The following is a 24,464-nucleotide window of genomic DNA, read 5'->3' as shown; positions in this document are numbered from 1 at the left end:
TGAGACTTGATCAGATATCTATTAGAGTCAATGGAGAGCTTTCCCTTGGCGTTGATGAGCTAGGGATCAAATCTTTACAAACATGCTATGCTGTCTGTGGCATCAGTGTGATGCTTGCAGTTACTTAGATGTGGGTAAGTGCCTCATCATCTCTTCTTCTTAGGTAATGCAGCACTTTCTGAGGCACCACTACTACACACAACTTTTCCAAGTGAAAAACAAGGTCTCCAGAGTTTGGGATTTAGGTCACTTTTACACACTTTGTTGTCTGCAGAAGAAACACTTTCTGGCTTCTTATTGCCTTGATTTATAAATCCTAACCAAAATAAATTGATAAAGAGCCCTTTGCCTTGTTTTCTGCTGTCTGATGGATGGGAATGTCCCAGCCACCAAGAACAGCCAGTGTCCTGGAGGATGGAGAAATCATCTTTCTCTGTTGCCCGGCTGTCCCACACATGCTCCAACTCCAACTTGTCATTCAATTCAGATTCCAAAAGAAGCTTCCCCAAGTCATATTTCTGTGCAATTTGGGATTTTTCATCTTTTTCTATATTCATATACAGGATATTAGTCATATACAGGATCATCTGAGATATCTCACTTCAGTCTCTCCTTTGGCTGCTTGTTTAACAGTGTAACATTTCAATGACTAAAATGCTTTCACCTAGTACTTTTACCCTTTATTCTCATTGTGGGTTTCCTAAACATKCACCAGTAGAGGTACAAACCTGTAGAGCATGTTAAGGTCTGGTTTTGTTTGTAAAAATTATCAGTTCTTTAGCTGTACTCCATGCCTATGTCAATTTTGGTACGTTAAAAGTGGCTGTGACCATTTTCTAGTACTGGGATCAGAGAGACAGGAAGAGAGAACAGCCTTCATCCATCCTACTAAACTCAGCCTCCAAAAGTTGGGGTCACATCTTAAGGCCCCATTAGGAATAGTTCCTATTCCATGCTGAACTTGAAATTGTGACTAAAAATTGTTCAGGACAGTGCTAGCTGGCCAGGTCAGGACCATGTCAGGGTCTGTGCTTCGGATCTACCAACCTGGACAATAAAGTTTCAGATCTGGGGAACATTTCCCATTTAATTTGGTGGAACAGGTTAAATCCAAGGGTCTCCATACCCATTTGAAAACCATTGTTAATCAAAGCCAAGYGATTTCATGCAGTCAAACATAGTTAGGTATCATATGAGATTTTCCAGGACAGACTATACCTAATATTCCCTTTGGAATTTGAAATCTTACAAGAGGAACAAGCCACRTTTAACATGATGGCTGGTAAGCCCATTGGCCTAAGCCTGGAGAAGCGTGGTCTCATAGTCCTTGCAGCAGATTCAGGGATTCATAAAGAGACAATGTGCAGACCAGGGAGGTGGTGGATGTCCTCTYTTGGACATAAGGTGGCCAAGAACCTAGTTACGGCCTATGAGAACAGTTGATGCAGCTCTACACTACCTCAGTGTCCTAATACAGTAAAATCTTTAAGAACTGAGAATCAAGAGAGCAAGATGAGGCAGGTATATCCCAGTAATTAATTACCAACAAGGGATTCATTAGCACCCAGAACCTTGGTACCAGGAGAAAGTCTGCAGTACTTGAAAACATCACATCAGATGCATTGGGCTGCTCAAGACAGAACCTCAGACCTCTGTTATAGCTATTGCTCTCCACKACATTAGTTTGGTGGGTACTCCTAAAGAGCCTAATCTCCAGATGGTTATAAACTGGGCCACTTCATAGAACACAATGAAGCTGTGATGGCTCAGGACACTTTGTGAGCAAAAGCACCTTTTTGACTTCTCCATTGTTCCTGTAGAGTCATCCCCTAGCCCTGCTACTCAGACACAATAGTTCCTGTAAATACAGCTTCTCTATGCAATAACAAAGATAGTCAGGGAAAATCTTTGCTGGGTCTATTTGCAACATTCAACCTGTACAGAGAACTGATACTGCTTGTGATGGTCTTTTCTTATTGCTCATATGGAGTTTTTTTATTAATATTTTCATTTTTCTGCACCCAGCGATGCATTTCACAAGAAATTAATTATTGGAATATCTTCACATTTTTCTCTTCCACTCTAACTAYGACATGGTGTTTTTTTCTCAGGCTGCCATTGCTTCCCCCCTCTATCCATCCCACCCACAAGTTTTTAGAAGCCTGGGCAGTGCTGATTTCATTTAAAGTTCATAACCAGTTTTGCCCATGAGGCTCACTTCAATATACTGATACACTTTCAGAGGGTTATTCTAACTCTTTTGTGCTCCCTTCAGTTCTGCCTCCCTCATGCAAGGGTTAATGTTCATCTCCCTCTCCATCTAAAGAATAAGTTGTCTATCTCACCCCCGCCGTGAGATTAAGCGCAATCACCATCAGCCTTCATCCTTACCTTGCAATGTCTTGGCATGCCAAGCCAGAAGCAGAGTCTGTGCATCCTGGGTTTCTAAGTGAACTTAGGAAAAAAAGAAAAAGAAAAGAAATGAAAAACAAAACCCCACCAAAAATCTCACCACCCCAGTAAGGTCTGTTGCAAAGAGKGTTTGAATGTGGAAGCGAGGGCTAGGAACAAAGTTGTGGGGTAGAGGGGGAGGAGAGCATGATTGACAGCCCTGAGCTGAGACTCATCCCTTACCTTGGGCCATGCGGTCTGATTGGCTGCCTGCTGACATCCCCAAGCCCTGCACTTTTTAATAGACGCTTTTGGATGATCTACAGGGAAAAGGCTTGGAGAGGTGTGTTTCTGACAAGCCAGAAAGTCATCCGCACTTCAAGGGACTTTGTTTAACTCTTTCTTTCTTTTTTTTTTTTTTTTCTGGGAAGGGGGGCGTTCTTCGTTTTCACACTTAATGTTTTTCTGAAAACTTCACTGAGATTTTCCCCTTCCATCAGCCTGGACTAATGGATTACCACCTGCTTGGATTAATTTTATCTTTTCTCTTCAATGGCACAAAGGTCTTAGCCGGTTACCCAATTTGGTGGTAAGATTTCTTCCCCCTCGCTTCCCTCTCTCTATGATTGATTAATGAATTAATTAATTATYAGCAATGGGATTTGTGTGTACGCATGTTCCTTCCTTTTCATCCTTAGCCCTGCTGAGCTCACCACGATTGCATGTTTGATTCTAAGCATAATTTCTTCAGATTTGTCTGGTAATTAATGAAAAGTTTGGGGTTATTTTTAAAGGACAGTGTCTAGGTTTCTCTTTGCATAAATGGAGTCTTCCCCATCACTCTTAATTTCTCCATTTTTGTCACTGTAGGCATGGTCATTTGTTTTAGATGTAGAATGATGTGTTTTTATTTTCTTGTGCAATAGAAATTTTGTCTGTTGCATGGCTTTTTAGCAGGTATTTTCTTCCTTTTCTAATAAACTGTGATCAATCCTTTAAAATTTTTTTAATTCTATTTTCTTTTTGGCTGATGCAGTTTTTGGACTTCTTTCTCTTCTTTTGTTGTATTCTGTAATGTGAATTTAGTCCAGCAAATAAGCTGAGAACACAAATGGCACCTGAGAAAATATTCGTTAGTAAAATTCCTCAAAGATGGGTTTTGTTCTTTATAATTATGAAAATGTCACTTATTTTCTTGCAGTAACAATAAAAATAACAAAAAAGAACTGCTTATATTTTATAATGTGATTGATAAGTAACCTGAGTTATTCCTCATTTTAAAAATAAATATATTAACAGAATGCAATAGGAAGCGCTTTAAAACAAAAAATTCAGAATAAAACATTTGAGGTCATTTAAACACAGCAGACAGTGAGTTGCATAACAGAATATTTCAGTTAATTTCTCTGTTAATACTGTAGGATTTCTCATTGGAATATAKCTTGTTAAGTTTCTGTACATTCCAGGTAGGGGCTTTAAGCCTAATGATCTATAGGGCAAAGAGGGAGATGTTGGAATTAGTGCTACCGAGATTCTTGGATGATTTTCGCCTTTCCAGAAAAGTCCTTTTTTTATTACCGAATTAGATCCTTTCAGTGCCAACATGGAGATGGCAAGAAGTAGGTGGGAGTGAACTTGGAAATGGACTGCCATGTCTGGGAATATTTAGAAATGAGAATGAAAAGTCGAATTTTTTAACAATCTGCTTATCGTCGTGGACTTTAAGAAAGAATATATGCAGTGGCAGTAGTGAAAGACTAAGCATACAATGAGAAGTCCACGCTCAGGAATTGTTTAAAAGCTACGCAGGTTCATGAAATGGCTAAATCACAGCATGTTTTCTCAAAGAATTAAATGATTTCCTCACCCTGACCACGGCTGCTTAACTTCAGGGCCTGAGCCTGAGGCAGGGGAGACTACCAAAATATAGATCACATTGCTTTGATTCATTATGCCCTTTTCCCATTAATCTGGGGAGCAGTATGTCTAAGTGGGGGTGTGCAGTGAGTAGCACAGGTCAAAATTGCATGGCTGGATCTAAAGGGAACAACCTGCCGCTAGASACTACATGGGGCAATGGTACATTGCCCTGACACCAGCTCTCCCGGGGTCTCACTGATTCCTGAGGTGCCTCAGGCTCTGATATAAATCAGGATTTAACACCTGAATCAGGAGGGTTTTGACTTTCAAAGCAAGGAACCCAAGTCTCCTTGAACAAAAAGTCTGTTTTTCCCTCTCAAGAGAATATGTTCCCATTAGCAAAATGCCTCTCCCTGTTTTCAGGAGAAGACACCACAGACAGGTGTCTTCATCATGTCCTTGCCTATCCCAAAATTTGAACCAGTTTGTTCTGAAAGGAACAATACAGAGATGCAAGACTGCTGGTCATAGACTGAAATACCAGGGGCATGGCAGGCAGCATATGGAAAGAGAGTGAGTCAAACAAGCTATGCATAGAATTTTGTTCCATAAATCTGCATCTTGCACATTTTAGAAGRATCAGGCTATATACAAGGTGATAGAGAGTCTCTACTGCACTAAAATGGTGTGATGAGATACCCCCAGATAGGGATCGGAGCAAAGGATAGGCAATCAAAAATGGCAAAAGGTTTTAGAAGCTTCTTCAAGGCTGAGAGAACAGAAGGACAGAAATATCTGGAGCCAGAGCTCCCTGACTGCTCAGACAGAAACAATGCTTCCCACAGCACACAAAATTAAACGTCTCCTTCAGTCCCGCTGAAGGCTTTAAATTGGATTCTCATAATCTGTCCCTTCCAGTTTAATGAGATATATATCCTCAAAAAAGATCATTTTCAGGTTGTCTTCCTGATCACCAGTTGTCTTTAGGCACAGAGCAGACTTTGGGTCATGAATCCGCCTTGCAGGACTGAGTATGCCTAGAGGTAGAGGGAGGGGAGCAGAGCTCGGGAACTGGCTCCACAGGGTCCTCTGCACAKGGCTCCTGCACCTCACCAGGCCAGGCTGGATAGGGAGACCGTTAGCATTTCTTTATCCTCTGCTAAATTCGTCTCTGCTAAATAAAAGACCTTTGGGAATACTGTTCATTTTGCAGGACCCCAAAACTACTGACAGATAGTCACCAATCATGCTAGTGCAACCTCTCTGGGTATTTCTCTACTGCATAGGGAATAATTTTGCAGCTAAATCAAAACAGATTATTTCTGCTTCTGGTTATAAGAGGTTCAGTCCCATTGATGGCTCTGGGTATAAATGGGAAAGACGTTTCTGTAGCTTCTGTAGTGGGGAGGAAGTGTCCAGATAGGCACAAATAAAACAAATGAAATGAAAACAGGGTCTGTGCACCAAGCAAAGGAGCTTTAGGGATGGCTGGAGCAGTCCCACTTATCAACAGTGTAGTCAAACCACGCCAGCAAGCAGGACACCAATGACAGTGTGGTGGAAAGGATAAAACCAAAAGATGAAGTGCAGATGAAGAGGGTTTGTACTGAGAGTTTTCATTCTATTGATAGGAAAAGGAAAGGTGTTGTCCATCTGCTTACAGTGTCTAGAGAGCTCATAATTCAACAGCAGCCCTTCAGCTCCTGGGCTGAGGGTAGGGTAGAGGAGGGTAGGTCCTGCCTCTGGCCTCCATGACAAAATGTTAGGCACAAGGCACTGAGGCTCAAGCCATCAGCTCTCAGCACAGAGASTGTGTGGCAGCAGTTTGAAAAAGTAGCATGGAAAGGGAATGACTTGTACAAACACATATCCTCAGTGTCCAGGCCTGCTGATGGCAACAGGTCAGTGGGGTGGTGGAGTAGATAGGTTGACTGTAAAGCCAACAGGAACAGGGCCTAGAGGTTGCAGTCCAGATTGTTTAATTGCTAGCAACTCCCCAACATGGTCCTGTCCCCATCAAACCAGCATTTTCTCAGGAAATGCTTGAGCAAGGTCCAGGAGCAGTGTGGATTGCAGTTGGAACCTTCATTGAGCAGAGCTTCATATTTTGCAGTAGGACCAAGTCTTCTTCATATGCTCTCCACCCTGTCAGAGCAGTGAAAAGGGATAAATGTGGCACAGATGGGGAAAGGTCATCTAAACGCTGCCTCTGAGACCACTAACACTAGATACTGAAGCCAACAGAAGCTTCCTCAGATATGCTGTACAACAGTTATGCTGTTCGAGTTGCTGTAGTGAAAGAAAGGCACAGAAGGAAGAGACAAAGACACATGATGAGGCCAGGGTGACCTAGATCTGCTGCTTTTCCTGCCTCTTCAGGGGTGGCATGGGTAGAAGCAGAGCGGGCAGTGAGGCAGTGGCTGCCATCACAGCCTTGCAGCCAGTGGTCTTTGGTCAGGCGAACAACCCTCTTARGTGCCTGCAGAACAGAAGTGGAGACCATAGTCATACCTGCAATCAGTTTTTTAATAGCAGGCCCAAATGCCCACCTAACAACAGGCATAACAGCACATGGTTCCATCATGGGGGATGACAACCATCGAGGTATGAAAGCTGGGCAACATCGAATACAGCCAGACTGATAGATGGGCCCTGGAGTGTTCTGGTACATTTGCTGTCCAGAGAGAATTTAGATGAACAGGGAAATCCTGTTCACAGGCAAGACTTGTGCCAGTGCAATCTGACAGAGATATTGTGGCCCAGGAAGCAACTAGRAATCTGCTCTCAGACTGGTAATAGGTATACAGGGGCTGAAGAAGACAATCAAGAAGAGAGCTTCACCCACAAACTGAGAAGTAGCAAATGCTCTCCTCTTCCATGCACGTTGCTTACCTTTGAATGGGACAAGCACTTTTAAAAACCCTAGCATATCATCAAACTGGGGAAGGAAGCCAGACTTGGAGCCATCKGTGTACCCAAGAAGTCTGGAGTAAAGGGTTAGACATAATCAGTTTCACTTGAGATGGCTCCTTGAGATGCAGTATCAACAGTCACTGCACATAATTATGATTCTAATATAGTGCATCTTCCCGTCCAGCATTGCTTGGCCTCCAAGCAAATGATTTGGCAAATAGAAGAATGATTTTGTCCATTATATGTTATTAAATTCTACTTCTATCTCTCAGAAATGTTTTCAAGAGAGGCTGGAGGCATTGGCAGCTCACTGAAGATCACAGTGGCCTTGGGCCCCTGGGAAGCAGCAGATAGAAACTTAAAATCAGGTTTTCACTGGTCCCACAGTAGCTTCCTCATTTGGAAAACCCGTATGTGAAAACCATTTGCACGTAGATGCAGTATGGCGTGGCATGTAGTTTGTCTTCTTTAGCTGTCAGTGTTTCACCTTGCTGAAATGAATGGGAGAGTTCTTTCTTGTCACCATTCTTCCCTTTTTCTTTTTTTCTTTCACTCTTTGAAGGTTCAAAATGTTTATATCTTGTAGCCTGTGTGKTGTTGTATGCATGTGGCCCTTAAAGCTTTATTTAAAAGAAATATGTAAAATTGCAGTGCAGAGTCAGACTACAGGAGTGGATTTCCTGATGCAAATCCAGCTGCTAGAGAATTACAAAGAAGAAAAATAACCCCAAGTGTAGTTTCCCTATGCCTTAAAATGTAGCCAGTTCTGGGGGGAAATGATTAATATAAAGACAGAGCATGGAAACGACAGAAATGATAGCACTAACCGTGTGAGCGCAGAAGTGCTGCACCAGCTCCCAATCTGGCACGTGAAGCCAGAGCTCCTCCATCAGCAGCCTGTGCTGACTCTTGAAGCTCTCAGCTGGTAGAGTTGATGCATAAAACCATGTTGCTTTACACTAATGCTGCTGGAGTGGTGCTAACATCTGCCARTGAGAAGAGGTAAGCAGCTGGTGGGCTAGTGCCATAAACCACTGGCCCTAGATTTGTCAAAGCCTTTCTGCCAAGGCTGGAGGTGTGAAGCTACCCAAGGACTGTACTTAGGCCAGAGAGAACAAAGAATGAAGGTAGGGCGATGTCCATAGTTCATGAATACAGATGTAAACAACTAAATGGCCATAAGAGTTCTGGATCTTGGTTTTAAAGGTCTCGTTTGGTGGCTGGAATAGCTAGACATGGTCTGTGGGACTCTGTATCACCTCCCTGAAGAATCTGTTGGTCAGATGATACTGCAGAGTAAAAGCTGTCCAGGATCAAGCTGAAATTCAGACTCATTTCTGCCATGTTCAGCAAAAATAGAGGGGCAGCTTCAAACATCGCCAGAAGGCAGCTTCTGAGGATAGTACGGCCTTGTGAACCTCAAAGTGCTCCATGTCATGGCACTGTTAGTATGCCTAGGTAGCATATCTTACTGGTTCTCTTTCTCCCCTGTATGTGGTGACTGCAGTGCAATAGAGTCCTGAGCTCAGTGTCAGCTTTAAAATGCTAYTAGAACACAATAATAAAGATATAAATAGTAAGAAGTCCATGCATTTTCCTGACCATCAGGAAGTGTCATTCCCTTAAAAATAACCATTCTTCTCTCCTGGAGTGCCTCAGCCCCATGATCCATTCTGTTCTGCAGGGCCAGCACAAGTCTAGAGCCAAATGAACATACAGAGAAATGCTGTGACTCACAGATAAAGACTTAAAAATATGTCTCTGCCCTTAAGCAGAGATCTCTTTTATTATTCTTATAACTAGATTTAGAAGCAAATTTAAATGGTCACAAGCTTTTAAGAGGCAGTTTAATTGCAAAACAAATATTTTTCATTTGAATCCTTCATTCAAAAGCAGCATTTAATAAAGTTAAGCAGTCACCTCATGCAAGAGCCCTGGAAATTCAGAGAGTACTTCTGCTCACCTGATGTTCTTAAACTAGGGCTGACTGYGAGGTGCTGTGGACACTGAAGGCCACTAGCCTACAAATCCACATGCCAACCATTTGGCATGCTGACTTGCTCTCACAGCTATATTTCAATACTCACCTTGATTTGGTCAGGTAGAGACTTGACTTCCCACTGACACGGTTGTATGCATACAACCAGCTGAGTAACAGCTGCGGTGAGGAGGACCTGCACTGAGGAGCATCAGGGTGAATATAAACCAGCAGCTGTGGTCATCACAAACTAAATGAACTGCATCCTGGGCTACATTTGGAGGAGGAGTGTGGACAACATATTAAGAGAAGCTGTCATCCCTTTGCTTGGCTCTTGGAAGGCTGCACTTAYAACACTGTGTCCTGAGCTGGCCTGCCAGTTCAAGAGGGAAGCAGAGAAACTGGAGAGGGCCAATGGTGGAGGCTACCAAGACAGTCAGAGCTTGGGGCACATTGTCAGCAAGGAGAGATGGTGGGAGCTGAGCTCATTTAGTCTGGTAAAGCAGAGGCTGACCAGTGTCTAACAGCAGTCTATAACTTCTTCTAGGGCAGTTAAAAACATGGGAGACAATTTCTTCTGAGTTGTGTTAGATGATACAGTAAGCAGCTATGGCCACAAGCTGGGGCTTGGGAGGTTCAGATTGGGCATGAGGCGATCATTCTTGCCTAAGAGGGCTGTGTGGCCCTGGGCCAGGTGCCTACTGTAGTGAGGAGGCTCCATCTTTGGGGATTTGCCAGATTCCACTGCACAAAGCCATCCTGGGCTCGTGCTGGGGAGGGTCCTGTTTTGAGCAGGTCTAGAGGCCTCTAGGGATCCTTTTTAGTCAGCATTTCTGTGACTCTGTGATACTCTTTGACCAACAGCAATGTTGCAAAAGGTGCAAACTGCCATACAGTTCTTGGATTACTCAATCCCTAGTGCAAATCTAACAGACAGTGGAACCTTCGTTAGAACCCTGAACACAACTAAGCCAGCTCCCATCCACATGACAGGCCAAGGTTTATGACAGCAACACACAGCCCAACAAGCACATGCCAAGGAGAAACCTGACGATTACTCATGTGACTCCTGTTGTACGCTACACATCCGGTTCTGTGCTCAGATATATACCATTGCCACTGAAGCTAGGTCATGACAGGTCTTTAGCTAACATTTTCCCACTGCATTTATCTTGCCTCTGTACATCTCCAGCTACTGCACTGTAGTCGTAATGTTTTACTGCGTATGTGAGCCAATGGGAGACGCATGAATGTCTTTAGCCTTTCCTTCCTCCTTGCAGGCAAAATACAGCTCTGGGCAGTCTGAGCCCACAGAGGACATAACTCAAAGATCACTAAATCAGTTCTGACTTTTAAATTGCACTTTCACAATTTAGTTGACACTCTGAGATCACTTGATTTCTACTTATTGGGGAAGCCAAGGGAACACTGCTCACATACTCACCAGRGCTTGTATTTGGGAGTTAGAAGGACTTGAGACTGGTGCTAGGGTTTCAGTGATGCTCATCTAGATCCTTCCACTGCCAAGTTAAACAGTTTAACTTAAGCCAGTGGCTATATTTCATACCAAAAGACAGGAGAATATCCAAGTAGCCGGTTTTAGAGAACTTCGATGGAAATCTTAAATATGAAATAATAATGAATAAAGACTTATGCAATGTAGATAGTGTGCAATGAAAATATGTCGATAAAATACACAATACTGTCAATCCTCTGGGTCATGTATATAATGGAAAAATGTCTTTATTTGATGCATGCCCCATATCTTAGTTTCTAAGGAACGCTAGCAGATGGCCTAGCCATCTAGGAATGTATTCATCTTGTTCAGCTACAGAAAGTGTTGGTGCACCTGCCAACAGAAATCTCAATGTGAACAAGAGTGCATTATTCCCAATACACCTTTTTCAAGGCACATCCCTTTATATCATGAGTACAAAACTTCCTTAAACAGTATATGGTTAACATATATAAATTGTAGTCAGTTGGGTTAGCAATGTTTCCTGTTCAGATATGTCTTGCTGCTAACACCCTGCTGTCATTAAGGTTCCTATTTGTATGACTTGTGTTGAACCAAGCTAATATCTATGGCAATTTGGCTCAACCTGAGCCTCTTGGGATGTCCTTCCTAAGTCTTCCTTGGCAAGCTTAGTAGGGGTTTAGCAGTTGCTAGTTGCTGTTTTCCTACTGATCCTGGTGTTTGACTGGTTTTAATATGTGTCAATATATCAAATACATCAAATTTTGGATTATTAAAATAGAATGAATTCCAGGTTGAGAGTCCAGCCATGCAGCAGTGTAGACACACCCAAAGTCCACGATGAAAGTCAAAGCCTTTGCTTATGTTGCCCATTCAAGAAATACTTTCGATTTGTTGTTATCAGTTTTACAGCATTATGAAACTCATAYCAAAGGCTTTTCAAAGATGGTCTTTGAGTGGATTTGATTTTTGTCCATATGGATACAATCATGTCCCTGGAGATGATACAGTCAAACTTGGGACATACAAATCCAGCAGGCTGACATATGTCAGATGTGTCAGGAACTGGCTTTATAATTTACATATCCTCCATGTAGTAATCTCTCATGTTCCTTAAATTACTCAAAGTTTAATGGTAGTCTTTATAATTTACATATCCTCCATGTAGTAATCTCTCATGTTCCTTAAATTACTCAAAGTTTAATGGTAGTCTTCTATTGGTACATGCATTTATTTTTGATCTGAGGCATATTTTATAGAGATAGTTTAACATTAGTCSATTTTGGAGGCTGACTATAGAGATGCTGGATGTAATGAAAAGCTTTGGATGYACGGTTATCAGGCTATATTATTTAATATTGTTTTCCTAGAAGTTTTCATGATAAAGACCAAACTAGATTGCTATATGATGAAAAACAGGAGCTTTTACGGATTGGAGAGATTCAAGAGTTCATGGAAGACGGATTTTTAAGGAGATCCTTCAGCTTGCTGAGTTGCATCCCAGCACCCTCCATGGGCACAGGCTGAGAAACTCTATAGTCTGCTTAACACTCAGTGCCTTTTAAAATCTATCATTGCTTCTTTATGCATTGATTGTGCATGAATTTACAACTCTTTCTATAATATGTAGGTATAGCATGAGAGTTCCCACCTCTTCCAGTCCAGGACCCTTTCTAGTCCCTGGGTTTCTTATTATTTACTCTGACTAGGAGTGTAGATAAGACTCTGAAAAAAAAAATCCAAACTAACCTCAGGAGAGAAGACATTTGGAAACCACTGGGTACGACAGTGGTCCTTTAAAAATGTCTTGACTCTTATCTTACAAATCACCTTAGTTACAGGAGGTTTCCAGACCCGCATATTTAGTAGAGAGGTAGACTAGTGCTGATGCACATTCATGTTAGGCCAGAAAAACTTCAATGTTACCTAGGAAAGAAATTGTGAGTCATCCTTGGCAGAAAGAGCTTCTAGTACACTAGCTTGAGTAACRTTTACTCTTTCAAAAAAAGGTTGATCATCAGGGCTGTTGGTGTAGTTAYGTTTCCATCTCTGAAAACAGGTAAAAAGTATTCTTTGATAAGCGAATTTGCTAGGATAGAAACTCCTTCTAATTTCTGTTTCCTAATTTGTTAATTTGTCACACCTCTCTATCTGATTTCAATCAATTTTAGAAATCTAATCAGGTCTAACTGGCACCTTTCTCAGTATGAGCCCCTTTCCTTTTCAAGTGGGAAACACTTTCCCTGAGCCATTCTAGTATCACATTGGATCAGACACAAGCAATCCTCTTCTGTCATTTCAACAAGAAGATCCTCCTCATTTAGAACAGAAGAGGTTAGTATCAGCCAATAAACTCATGATTTTTTATTATGATCCCAATTCTGCCTCATAGCCATACAGTTTTTCTGCAGTTACTTTCTATCAAATGTGAAGAACCATAACTAAAAAAAAAAAAAAAAATTTAGTGACCTTTGAAACCTGTCACACAGGGCTTTTCACGGTTCTAGTGTAGTCCTAGCTGACTACACTCAGCTCCTTAGTCCTCATCCCTCTTCCCTCATGGSAGACATCTGCAGTGTAGATGACTCCCTCTTTGCTACTTGCCTTACTGACAATGGCATATTTACATGGTGATTTTTTTCAGCCTATTGCCCAGATTTCAGCCATTAGCATGAGTATCGCATGCCTTGGCTCAGAAATCCACTCATTAGTGATCACTGGTTTTCACATGATTTCTTAGTATGTGCTTCCCATGACTGTGATGCTTTCAATGTTTTGGTTATTTCTTTGGCTTTCTTTGTCACAACAATGTTTTAGCTGACTCATAGAATTCTGACTCTGATTATTGCATTGTGAGTGCTCCAGCCTCATTATCTTCGATAACAGCCAAATTATCTGTAATAAATTCTAATCAAATGCATTTGAGTTTGGTTTCTCAGATCATTTATGTAGTAACTGAGTTACAGATACTATTTGTCTTCACATCTCATTTCAATGAGATGAGTTTTTCTGAAATATAGATCTCCTAAAATTAAGATCTCCAGAAACAAATATCTTCTTTGTGGCTTTTGTAGGGAATGGCCTGCTGCCTCTAGTTAGTCACATGAAAAAGCTGRAAGAATAAGAACACATCTGGAGCTCTTGTAAACTCTTACAAATGGGAAGCCTGATAAAAATTAAGGCAACAGCTTTGCAGAGTTGAGGATCATACTTTTGGAGACTAAGTTCTATCAAAACCCCTCAAAGAATTTCAACCTGTGTCTGCTGGGGTCATGTCTGCAGGCTTCACTGTCTTGTCTTGAACAGTCATTTCATACCTTGAGGGTAACCATTGCTCACCCTTTGGTCAAATTAATGAGAGCTTGGACAAAGGTATTGCAAGGAAAAATGGGAACTGCTAGAGAATAGGGAGAGAAACCAGTGATGCTGCTATAATCAACATGCTAAATGGTCTAGTTCTTGAAAATTAGCCTTTTATACCCAGCAGACATGGCTGAGCCTTCCTAGATGTTCAAAAATGATGTTACTCCATTTAACTCTACTGTCTATACACACACTTTTATTTTTGTTTGGCAGGTAGCCTAGCTCAAAGGCATGTGGTCCTTTTCCATAAGAGCGACCAGTACAGCATCACTTGTCTTGCAGTCTAMAGGTCTTGTGTGTTTGGTACAATCCTGCCTAAGTGTCTAAGCTCCTGTCTGACTGTATTCAGACCAGTAACCCTGTAATTCAGGAAGCTGGACCGTGAGACATGGTATGATTCCAGCTAGTGACTCATGTCCATAGATTAGGTTTTAGTGGAGAAAACACTCGAGTTCTATCTTGAGCCAAAAAGATCTCAGCTGTTAGATGTGCATTGTTTCTGCTGTATGGGTGGAAATTATACAGGAACCAAGGAAACAGTTTTCTGATGTATTTTTGAATATTATGAATTCAARGCTTGCTGGTAATGCATGAGAAATGAACAAGTGGATGTAAAAACTCTCCACTGAGTCCTGGAATGACTTTTCTGTAGAAAACTTTTCTGTAGAAAACAATGCAGACAGTGAAATAATCTTTGTTTCAGAATTGTGCTCCTACCATTTGTTCCGTGAACCATTTTGGGGTCCAGGTTGTCATTAATGAATTTTCAGTGTTAGGTCAGCAGCCCAGTTCTGCCTGGCATTACACATTATATCATCTAATAGACGATCTCCAGCCCTCCACCCAGTTCCCCACAATGCTTTGAATACACTTAAGATCAGTATAGCCAATATTAACTATGAAAAAATCATGTCAGGCTACTAAATGATAAAAAGAAGAAATACCAAAACCAAATTTCTCGGCAATAAACAGACTTCCAAGAACAAGTCTTCAAGAACAGATTTTTTTTTCCTAATGGATTTTTCTCTATTCCTGGTTAATACTCTAAGAGGAAAGGGTATCTCCCATAACGTCCTATCAGATTAATTGTTTGTTAAAAAATATGGGAAAAGTCATTTTATTTGGAAAGAGAGCAGTAGAATTTTTCAGGGACAAACACTGTCCAATACATTGAAAATGGCAAGAAAAGGTGAATAATGGCGAGATGATTTTGAAAAGGTAACACATTACTCAGGATGGTCCAGCATAAAGGTGACCACAGATGACAGGATTTCCAGATACTGAATGGATGGTAAAATGGTAGATTAACTTATTGTCAATATCTGCAAAGCAAAGCACATTGGGAAAAGGATCCCTAATCTGTTTAAGTATGATATAGGTTAATTTTTCTGCATCTATGAAATTGATTTTGGCATTGTTACGGAAAGTCCTGTTTAGTTAGTTGTTCGGTGCTTAGTAATCAGTGCATAGATTTATATAGCACTCACAAGCTTTGCACCTTGCTCCTAGCTCTTTTGCCCAGATTTTTGTGAATATGTTAGCTGGAAAGTGATAGAACAAATCTGTTAGGAGATGTTTCTGGATTTGTTCTCAAAAAGGAAAATGTCAGCACAGCATTTTTTCAGTCCAAGGATCATCTATGTTCTGTGCTCTCTTCACAGTTTGGTCATTGTCTTTTCCAAAAATCTTAAATAAAAAGGAAAAAGTAAGGAGACAAGCAAACAGGGAGACCAGAATTAAATGGTATTAAATGGTTACACATGAGGAGAGATTATTTAGCTTAGATTTGTAGCTTGGAGAAAGACAGTTAAGGGTGAATACAACATAGACTTTGTAGATCATGAATGATGACAAGAAAATGTTGAAAATAGGCTTATTTCCCAGGATATAAGAACCAAAAATTACCAATGAAATTATCAGCCCTAGGGTTTAAAGCAATCAGGGAGAAGTGTATGATTAGATCATGGATCTCATTCCCAGGAAATGGTGCAGAGGCCATGTATATGAATGGAGTAAGAAAAGGCTTAGAGGAAATTGCTGATGGTCACTCCTCCAGTAACCCTTGAGAATGATAGTCCAGAGCTAAGCTTCAACTCAGGAAATCCCATAACCCATCACTGCTGGTCTATGCAACCCATAAACCCAYGTACTAAGCAAAGGCTTCTTTTATACTTGTTCTCTTTCCATGGTGTTTGCCTATATATCTGAGTTTATCTGCCAAGGAGGCAGGATACAGGCTAGATGGACCTTTGGTGTAACACGGTGAGTCAACTAGTTGAATATTATCTGCAGTATTCAAGGGCATGTTGTGTCTCACATCTTGCTAGTGCCCAGAGCATCTCTCTCCAAAGGCTATTGTCTTCTCCATGGAAAGAGGAGCACAGAGGCAGAATTTTTCATCAGAAGAAACTGCCAGGATTAATTCTAGATCTAGTTTTAAGAAGACTCCACTGGATCCTTCCCTGTTGTATCTGACACAAACACTGTAAGATACAATTCAGCCAGCTGAAACAAAACTAGGTGCCTCAGTCTCAGCCATAGTACAGGACAGACAGAACCAAGCTCAGTCCAAGATCTCTGCCTCTTCCAAGGCCAGGGCAAGTCCTTCTTGGGTTAACCTCAGTCAGTTTGTAAGAGCAGAATCACTCCCTTTATCTTAAATCCCTGTCTCAGGATTCTCTGAAGAGAGGCAGCCCAGACATCTGGCCTAGATCAGACCTCACACTGTGAGACAGCTGGATGGACACAGTAATCCCCATCCACAGTGTGATGTTCCTGTACTATCTGAGCATTGGGCAAATGCTTTTTGATGCCAAAGTTGGTGCTTCACAGAGGCTGATTTCCAGCTGGTTGGTGCTAGCCGTTTGCTTAGGTTAGCCACAACCTAATACCTCCCAAATGGGCATATGTAGAAAGGACTTGGCAGACAGATCAGGACTAGCCAGCTCTCATGTTGGCCCAGGTAGTAAGGTGTCTTTTCCTGTAATGCTCCATTTTGGACTGACTGTCRCATTTGCCTTCTCCTTCCAGTATGAAATGTGTCTCCATCAATTCCAGCCTGGGGAAGGGAGGTAGCAAAGGAAGGTAAATCAACATTGTGGGTTCTCCCTTTGCTGGAAACACCTCACAGGCAAGCCTGGCGGCCAGTGACAGGGATGGGCAAGACAGTATAGCATCAACAAATGCCACAAATGCAATGGCTAGAGTCCTGCGTGGTGCTTATGCAAATCTACAGCCACCAGCCCTGCCAGGCCCCACTGATCTGGAGTAAGTGAGGCTCCATATCAATTTCAGCATTTCACCCAGAGGAGGAAAGATTCTGCAGTGCTGAAAATCTCATTCTGTTTATAGTAGTCTCAGCCTGGCAGCACCAATTTGCATATGCAAAATATATGCATTTATGTAAATTCACGGGTGAATAATATTATCACAGTCCCTGCAGAATAGATTCTCTCCCATGTCAAATCACTTGATTGTATTTTCTAAACTGAGAGTGACATTGCTTTGACCAGGCATTGCTGAACATAACATTTATATCTGATACATGAAACATAAAGGAGCCCAGTTCCTGGACACACACCCTTGACAGCAACTTTATTCAGCCTGCGTTGAAGAGGAGGGGAAGCAGACTCTGCTCCTAAGCCCTGGCCCCCTCTCTCATCCTTCCAGCATTTGCTGGCAAATAAGTCAGAGCCTAACCTTGTGTGATGCCAAGACAAAGGGGTGGAGGCAGATGCCAAATCACTTTCAAGCCCATGACAGAGCCCTGAGTCACCCAAACTGGAGCAGCTCTCCCAAAACGGGCTCATCTTACAAAAGTGCTGTTGCTGCAGCAACACTAATCCACACACCAGTAGGCCGAGAGATAATGTAAGGGATGCAACAGCAGATTCATTTGCTTAACGCCATGCTYAGACAAATTATAGTAATCTAGAGGGATCTGCTTACTCTATTATGAAACCCTTTGTTGCAGGGACTGCTCAGGCAGAGGGCCTCGGACATTAGAGGGAGCCAATCTCTGCGCAGGCAGAGGGCTCTCATCTGACTTCMCTCTCCTGCTCCCTGGCTGGACAATTCTGTACACTGAGTCAGGTGAGGATTTACTARAGCCTCCTTTGCTGACCAGCCTAGGAGACGGACTTCTCCACAAGGCCAGTTGAGACCCCAATGTCTCAGTTGACCTAGGCATGATGGAGCCTGAGTAGCATTAAGGCCCCAGTCCCATRTTCCTCCCTGGCTATTGTTCTTGTCACCATCAGGCTCCAAAGACATCCCTGCTACAGCAACGACACCTCTCTGCACGGCCCTCCCCTCCTGCCTCCGCACTGGCGAGTGCTTTGCTCCCAGAYTGCCGCAAGGAAATCCTTTCTGGGCCAGGCAGGCAATGCTATCACCATTACCAAGGTCAGGTAAGTAGGGTTCACATTTTGCAAATGTGAACACTGGCAGATTAAATCAATTGAGAAAATATCTCAGGAAGTTGCACAAACTTTTGCTGCCTGCCTGCTTACCACATGGTCAGACAGAATATGGAAACTAAGTTTCCCACCAGGAACTGGAAAAGGCCTTTGCCGGGGCTCAGACTCACTCAGAAAGGRCCCAGCTCAGAAAGCAGAAGCAGGTGTGGGGAGGAAGTAATATTCACTCAACTGTAAGGAGGGCTTTTCCCTCCTTTGTGGCCCTTTTGAACCACAAAAAAAGAGAGTGTCCAGAAGTGTGTTAGTGTGGAGTCAGCAGCAGTGGTGGATATGGAGGTTTGGATTATGCAGAAAAAGGCTCACCTCAAGGGAAAAAGTGATATGGAGACTGCAGAGAAGAGGGTTGACAGGAGCAGAGGACACTGGGCCAGACTATCCCCTCAAGAATGTGGACAAGATAGCATAGGATGAAAAACATTAAGGGCCTCAGGAGAGAGCAGAACCAGAGCTGTGGAGACAGTGAGAGCTCTGTAGGGAGCTGTAGGGAACACTGCTCAGGACACAAAGAGCAAGAAGTCATCATTGCTGATCACTGTGTGGAAGCCAGGAAGTAGGTAGATAAACATTTAAGTACCTGGAATAGGGTTCAAAGTCTGAGGAGAAGGGGAAGGAATTGCCAGGAGCAGAAAAATAGAGGTGGAAGTGATGTGAGGAGAGGAGGGATAGTTAAGGAAAACAGAAGGAGGCATGAGGAATGCAATGAGTAAGAGATTGAAGGGAAGGAGGAAAGTCCAGGGGTAGGAGGTTTATGGAGGAAGAAAGTTATGAATGAATAAAAAGGGAATATGAACTGAAAACCTGTGAGAGGAGAGATTCTCTCAGGAGAAGAAGGCTTTTAGGTTTGGATTTTCAACCAGGTAATAACACCCAAATTGGAAACAAGAGGCTTTCTAGGAGAGATGTTTAAAAAAGCACAAGCCTAGGAAGTCTGAGTTAGTCCAACTTTGGTTGTCTTACGGTGTGTAAAGACTCTTATAACTTTGGGAGTTTGCCTTGAGAATTCCCATCTCAGTACCGCTGGCGCCAGGCTGGAGAAAAGTGACAAATATCTGCTCAGTAGAGATGCAAAGAAAGAAAGTAAGGAGAAAAATATGCCTTAGTAAACTTCTAGGTGAGGTTATGCTGGCTCTGGACAAACATAATACATGACAATTCCTGCTCTCAGTTATCTAAGAAAGCTCGTCCAGGCAAACAAGTAGGAGCAGCTGCAAGAATCATTGTCTTTGGGACATTCAAATGGTTTGGTACATTCCTGTTTCTCCTCGACCTCGCAGCTGTATCTTCCCCTCAGAAGTTAATGAATCCCAGAAATGCACTGGTCAATTCTGTCTCAACAGCCCTACAACAATTCTTTTGGTGCCTTAGCAGTAAATCCATGGCGTATCCCTGCTAGACTACCTACATATTTGGTCACAGAATCACAGAATGGTTAAGGTTGGAAGGGACCACTGGAGACATCTAGTCAACCACCTGCTTAAAGCAGGGTCAATTAGAGAAGGCTACTCAGGGCTGTGACCAGGCAGGTTTTGAATATGCATCTCCAACAGTAGAGACTCTGGGAAATCTGTTTCAATGTTCAACTACCCTCATAGGAAAAGATTTTTTTCTTATTTTAAAGTGGAATTTCCTGTATTTCAATTTGTGCCCATTGCTTCCTGTTCTTTCACTGTATACCACAGAAAAGAGTCTGGATACATCCTCTTTACTTCCTCTGTCAGGTATTTATACACACTGATAAGATCCTCTGAGCCTTCTCTTCTGGAAGCTCACAGAATCACAAAATCGTAAAGATTGGAAAGCATATCTGGAGATCATGTAGTTTACCCCCCTTGCTCAAGCAAGTTCAGCTAGAAAAGGTTGCCCAGAATTGTGGCCAGGTGGTTTTGGAATATTTCCAAGGATATTGGCAACCTATCCATACGCTCTTGTTCCAGGCTGAACAATCCCAGCTCTCACAGCCTCTCATCATGTGTCAGATGTTCCAATTCCTTAATCATCTCAGTGGCCCCAAATCATCTTTGCTCATCAATCGATTGTACACATGTTCCCCAGCTCCACTTGCAGGCCAACAAAGAGATCATTCCATTACTCCTTATTTCTCTCACCTGCCCTTATAATGTCTGGGATTGCAGGGCAAAGCTAAACCTTTACCCACTGGACTCCTCTTAYTGCATCCATTCCACATCTCAGCCTCTGAATGTGCTCACATCTTAACAGAAAAGTTCCTTGTTGCCCAGAAGCTCAAATGATACATCATCTATCTAAATAATTTACAAGCACATTTGCACGTGCAAAGACAGTGGTACAGTATCAAACTGCACATACAACTCTCCAAAAGGGATCCAGCCCATCCATGGGTGAGTCTGTTATGTAGTCCTTAGTCCTGTTATAATCCAACATTCCTTGAGCAATGAGAAATAAATATCATAGTCTATGACATTCAAGGCTTCTAAAACAGCTTTTCTGAATTGCTCTGTAAATAGGGAGCAGAGTTCTGGCTTTCACAGGGCATTGCTATGGGTAGGGTACAGGTTACTCCAGTAGCTTGTTTGAGAAACATCTCTGTGGCTTTTCTAACAACATGTTGGTTTTTCCTCCTTACCTTTTAAAAAGATAATGCACCATTCATGGTATGTGCTTGCAGCCTTATCCAGCTCTGCTGGGACTCAAAAGTTGGTGAGAGCCATCTGAGCCAGATAGGTAGACACAGTCTAAAGCCAAGTGTCTAGACTGCATGTCTAGACTGCAGTTCACCTCGTCCAGAGACAAACAGGTAAAACAGGTCAGCTGATCAAGTTCAAAAGTGCCTCATTTTCTCCATTCATTAAAAAGAGATCCTGAGTGATTAGTCTGAATGGAGATCTTCATGATGGGGACACATGGAGGTTAGTTCCCTAAGCTAGCCATCTAATCAGCATAAACTGATTAGTGAGGCATCTCTGGAGGGTGAGTCATTACCCCAGTCTCAAATACTTTTTGTAGAGTGGGATGACTGGCCTGCCATAGGTGTTTGTTCTCCATTGATTGGAAGAGGAACCAGTGCAATTAGCTGCAATCTAGCTTTAAGACATCTAAAATTTGGAGAGAAACATGAACTTCATGGCCGCATTCTAAGTAGGTGAGCGTGCCTACTGCAGCCCTTTGCAGTGCTCATTGAATCATAGCATTATAGAATAATTTAGGTTGGAAGGATCATCTGTAGGTCTCACCTGGAGGCCCTATGCAAAGCAGCCCCAGTCATCTTGGTGACTTCCACTAGACTCACATCAGTATGTCCATGTTTTACTTGTCCTAAGAAATCCCATATTGGACACAGGACTCCAGAGGTGGTCTCAGAAGTGCTGAGTAGATAGGAAGAATCACATTCCTCCACTTCCTAGTTACTCTTTTGCTAATATAGTCCCAGGATATAGTTGGTCTTCTTCCCTGCTGACTCCTTTTCAACTAGCTGTCCATCAGCATTCCCCAGTCCTTCTGTTCAAAGCTGCTCTCTGGCCTGTCAGCCCCAACCTGTCCTGTCGCATGAGGCCATACCACCCCTGGAGCAAGACATGGTGTTCGCTTTTGCTGAACTTCATAAGGTTCCTGTCAGTCCGTTTCTCAGCCTGTTGAGAATATTCCTTCTGAATAGCAGCATTGCCCTTCAGCATATCCATCGTCCCCCCCACCAGTTTGGTATCATGTACAAACTTGCTAAGGGTGCATTCTGCCCCATCATTCAGGTTGTTAATGAAGATATTAAAACAGTCCCACTCCCAAGGAACAGACTTCCAAGGAACACCTCTCATACCTGGCTGCCAATTAGACTTTGAGCCACTGACCACTACTTTTTGACCTCAGTGGTGCACCTACCCYGCAGTCCATCTGTCTAGTCTGCATTTCACCCAGTTTTGCAATAGAGATACTATAGGAGATAATCTCAGAGGTCTTGCTAAAGCTGAGACAAATAGCATCCACTGCATTCCCCTCACCACAGAACCAGTCATCTCATCATAAAAAGCTGCCAGATTGGTCAGACATGTTTTATCTTTGGTAAATTCATGCTGGCAGTTCCCTATCACCTTCTTGTCCTTGATGTGCCTGGACAGGACTTCTAAGAGGATTTGCTCCATAAACTTTCCAGGGAGTGAGCCGAAGCTGTAGTTTCCCACATCCTCCTTCTTGCATTTCTTGAAGATGGACTTTTGCCTTTCTCCAGGCAAAAACAATGTACTTCACCCATTCATCCATTCACCAATTTGCCAGAATTTTTCAGGGATTAACAATAGAGGCATAGCATGTTGAAGGTTCACTGTCCTTAGGAATGTTGAGTGTTTGTGGGATCATCCTGGCTCCCCATTGTGTGGCAGGATCCCGCAGTGAGGGAAGAAAAGGTCAGGCTTATAGGCCTTGTCATATAGACTGCTCTCCAAAGAAATCTGGGAAAAGTTGGAGGAAAGTGTCTTACACTGGATGGCCTTTAGAGAACAGCATGGGGCATTCACTGAAATCAGAGCCATTCCTCTCAGACTCATTTCTTGAGCAATTGAGTGTAGAGGCACTTTGTGGTRTGACAAAAATTTCTGTAGGCCTTGGGTCATGTTTGTTCAATGGCCTTGAGAAATCAGCAGCAATTTCTGGTTTTYCAGATGTAGCAACTCTTACGTGTAGAATCCATATCTAGGAAGCTATCCTCASTACAAAGGAGTGAGTGGCAATCTTACAGTATGTAAATTGTGTCCCTGGTTAGTATCACATTGCAGTTGTGTGCAAAACAATACAGTCCATCCTGGCACTAATGTAATGAGATAAGGTGAAGTGCGGCAGATCACTGAAAAATTCTAGCTGCTGAGGCTGGTGCTATCGGTGTGCTGTTTTTTGCCAAGTTTTCTCTGTCAACTCAGACATCCACCTTACTTAAAGGACTTGGTCCTCTGATAACCCATATTGCTTTAAAATACACAAATAAATTGTTAATCATGTTTAGGACCACCACATGGGGAGATCCCAGGAACAGCTGCTGGCTGTTCATGACAAGCAGGAGTATGACAAACCTAAAACACTTGAAGTGCGTTTAGCAYTGTGAATGGAGTCTTAGAAACAGCAGCAAAAAGTACTGTTTCTCAGCAGTCCTACAAGCTTCTGTGGAYGAGTGGAGAGAACTCTCAGACAGAGACTCTTGGATAATCAAGGAAAACCTGTAATAGTACATATTCAAAATCCTTAAAAGCATGTGAAGTATCTATGGAAGGACAGCTAGGAAATACCATGTCCAATACTGGTAAAAGAAGAAGACAAAGAAAGGCATCAAATTTATGTTTGTTAAGAGATTTAAGTTGGCCATTAGRAAATATTCCTTCCCCAGGGAGCTGTGCAGCCCTTGGACGGGTGTCTGGAGAGGCAGGGGATCTTCACCCTTGGAAGTTTACAAAATTTGGCTCATCAAAGCCATGGTCAGCCTGGTCTAGTACTGTAAATTGCCCTGCTCTAGTCAGGAYAGTCTGTCAGAGGTTGGACTGGAGCCTCCAGGGGTCTGTTCCAACCAGTACTTCTGTGTTTCTTCACATCAGGATATTGTTCCCTGCTCTGGATGTTCTCTGTTAAAATTCTAATGTTGGCCCCCTGTGTATCAGAGGGACTCCACCTCTCTAACCTGCAGACATCTGCATCCCCTCAGAAGTCTGTGCCCATGCCTGCCTTTTGCAGGTTCCCTATGCAGAGAACTCAGTTCTCCTGCCATGTGTTTCCTTGTTTGTTTTAGCTAAATGCAAAACATCAAGCCCAAGATGAGGGGATTAGGGAAGTTTTCGAGTCGCACTATAAAAATCAGACTACATGATCCAATTGCTTCTTCTAGTTTTATAACATRCTAATTCAGGATTTTCTGGATGTTTTAGCATTCTTCACTTGTGCTCATTTTAAACCATTTACCAAATACRCTTATAATCTCACTGACAATCTTCTTGATAGTTCTACCAGCCACTGTACACACCAGTTCAACTTTACAATGGCTCATTGTTACAGG

At 42.5% G+C, this 24,464-nt stretch overlaps 1 protein-coding gene across 1 annotated transcript in view; it reads left to right on the top strand.

The window, feature by feature from the left end:
• The first annotated feature begins 2,900 nt into the window (after positions 1–2,900).
• Positions 2,901–24,464, top strand: part of WNT3 (Wnt family member 3) — a 52,826-nt gene continuing 31,262 nt past the window's right edge. Inside the window, exon 1 of the mRNA XM_085316156.1 lies at positions 2,901–2,980. Within this exon, the coding sequence (XP_085172282.1) occupies positions 2,901–2,980 (80 nt within the window). The remainder of the gene's footprint in view (positions 2,981–24,464) is intronic.

This window comes from Rhea americana, unplaced genomic scaffold (assembly GCF_003343005.1).
Source record: "Rhea americana isolate MKP2758 unplaced genomic scaffold, rheAme1 scaffold_453, whole genome shotgun sequence".
NCBI classification, from domain to species: domain Eukaryota; kingdom Metazoa; phylum Chordata; class Aves; order Rheiformes; family Rheidae; genus Rhea; species Rhea americana.
This window is presented reverse-complemented; position numbering and strand designations above follow the sequence as displayed.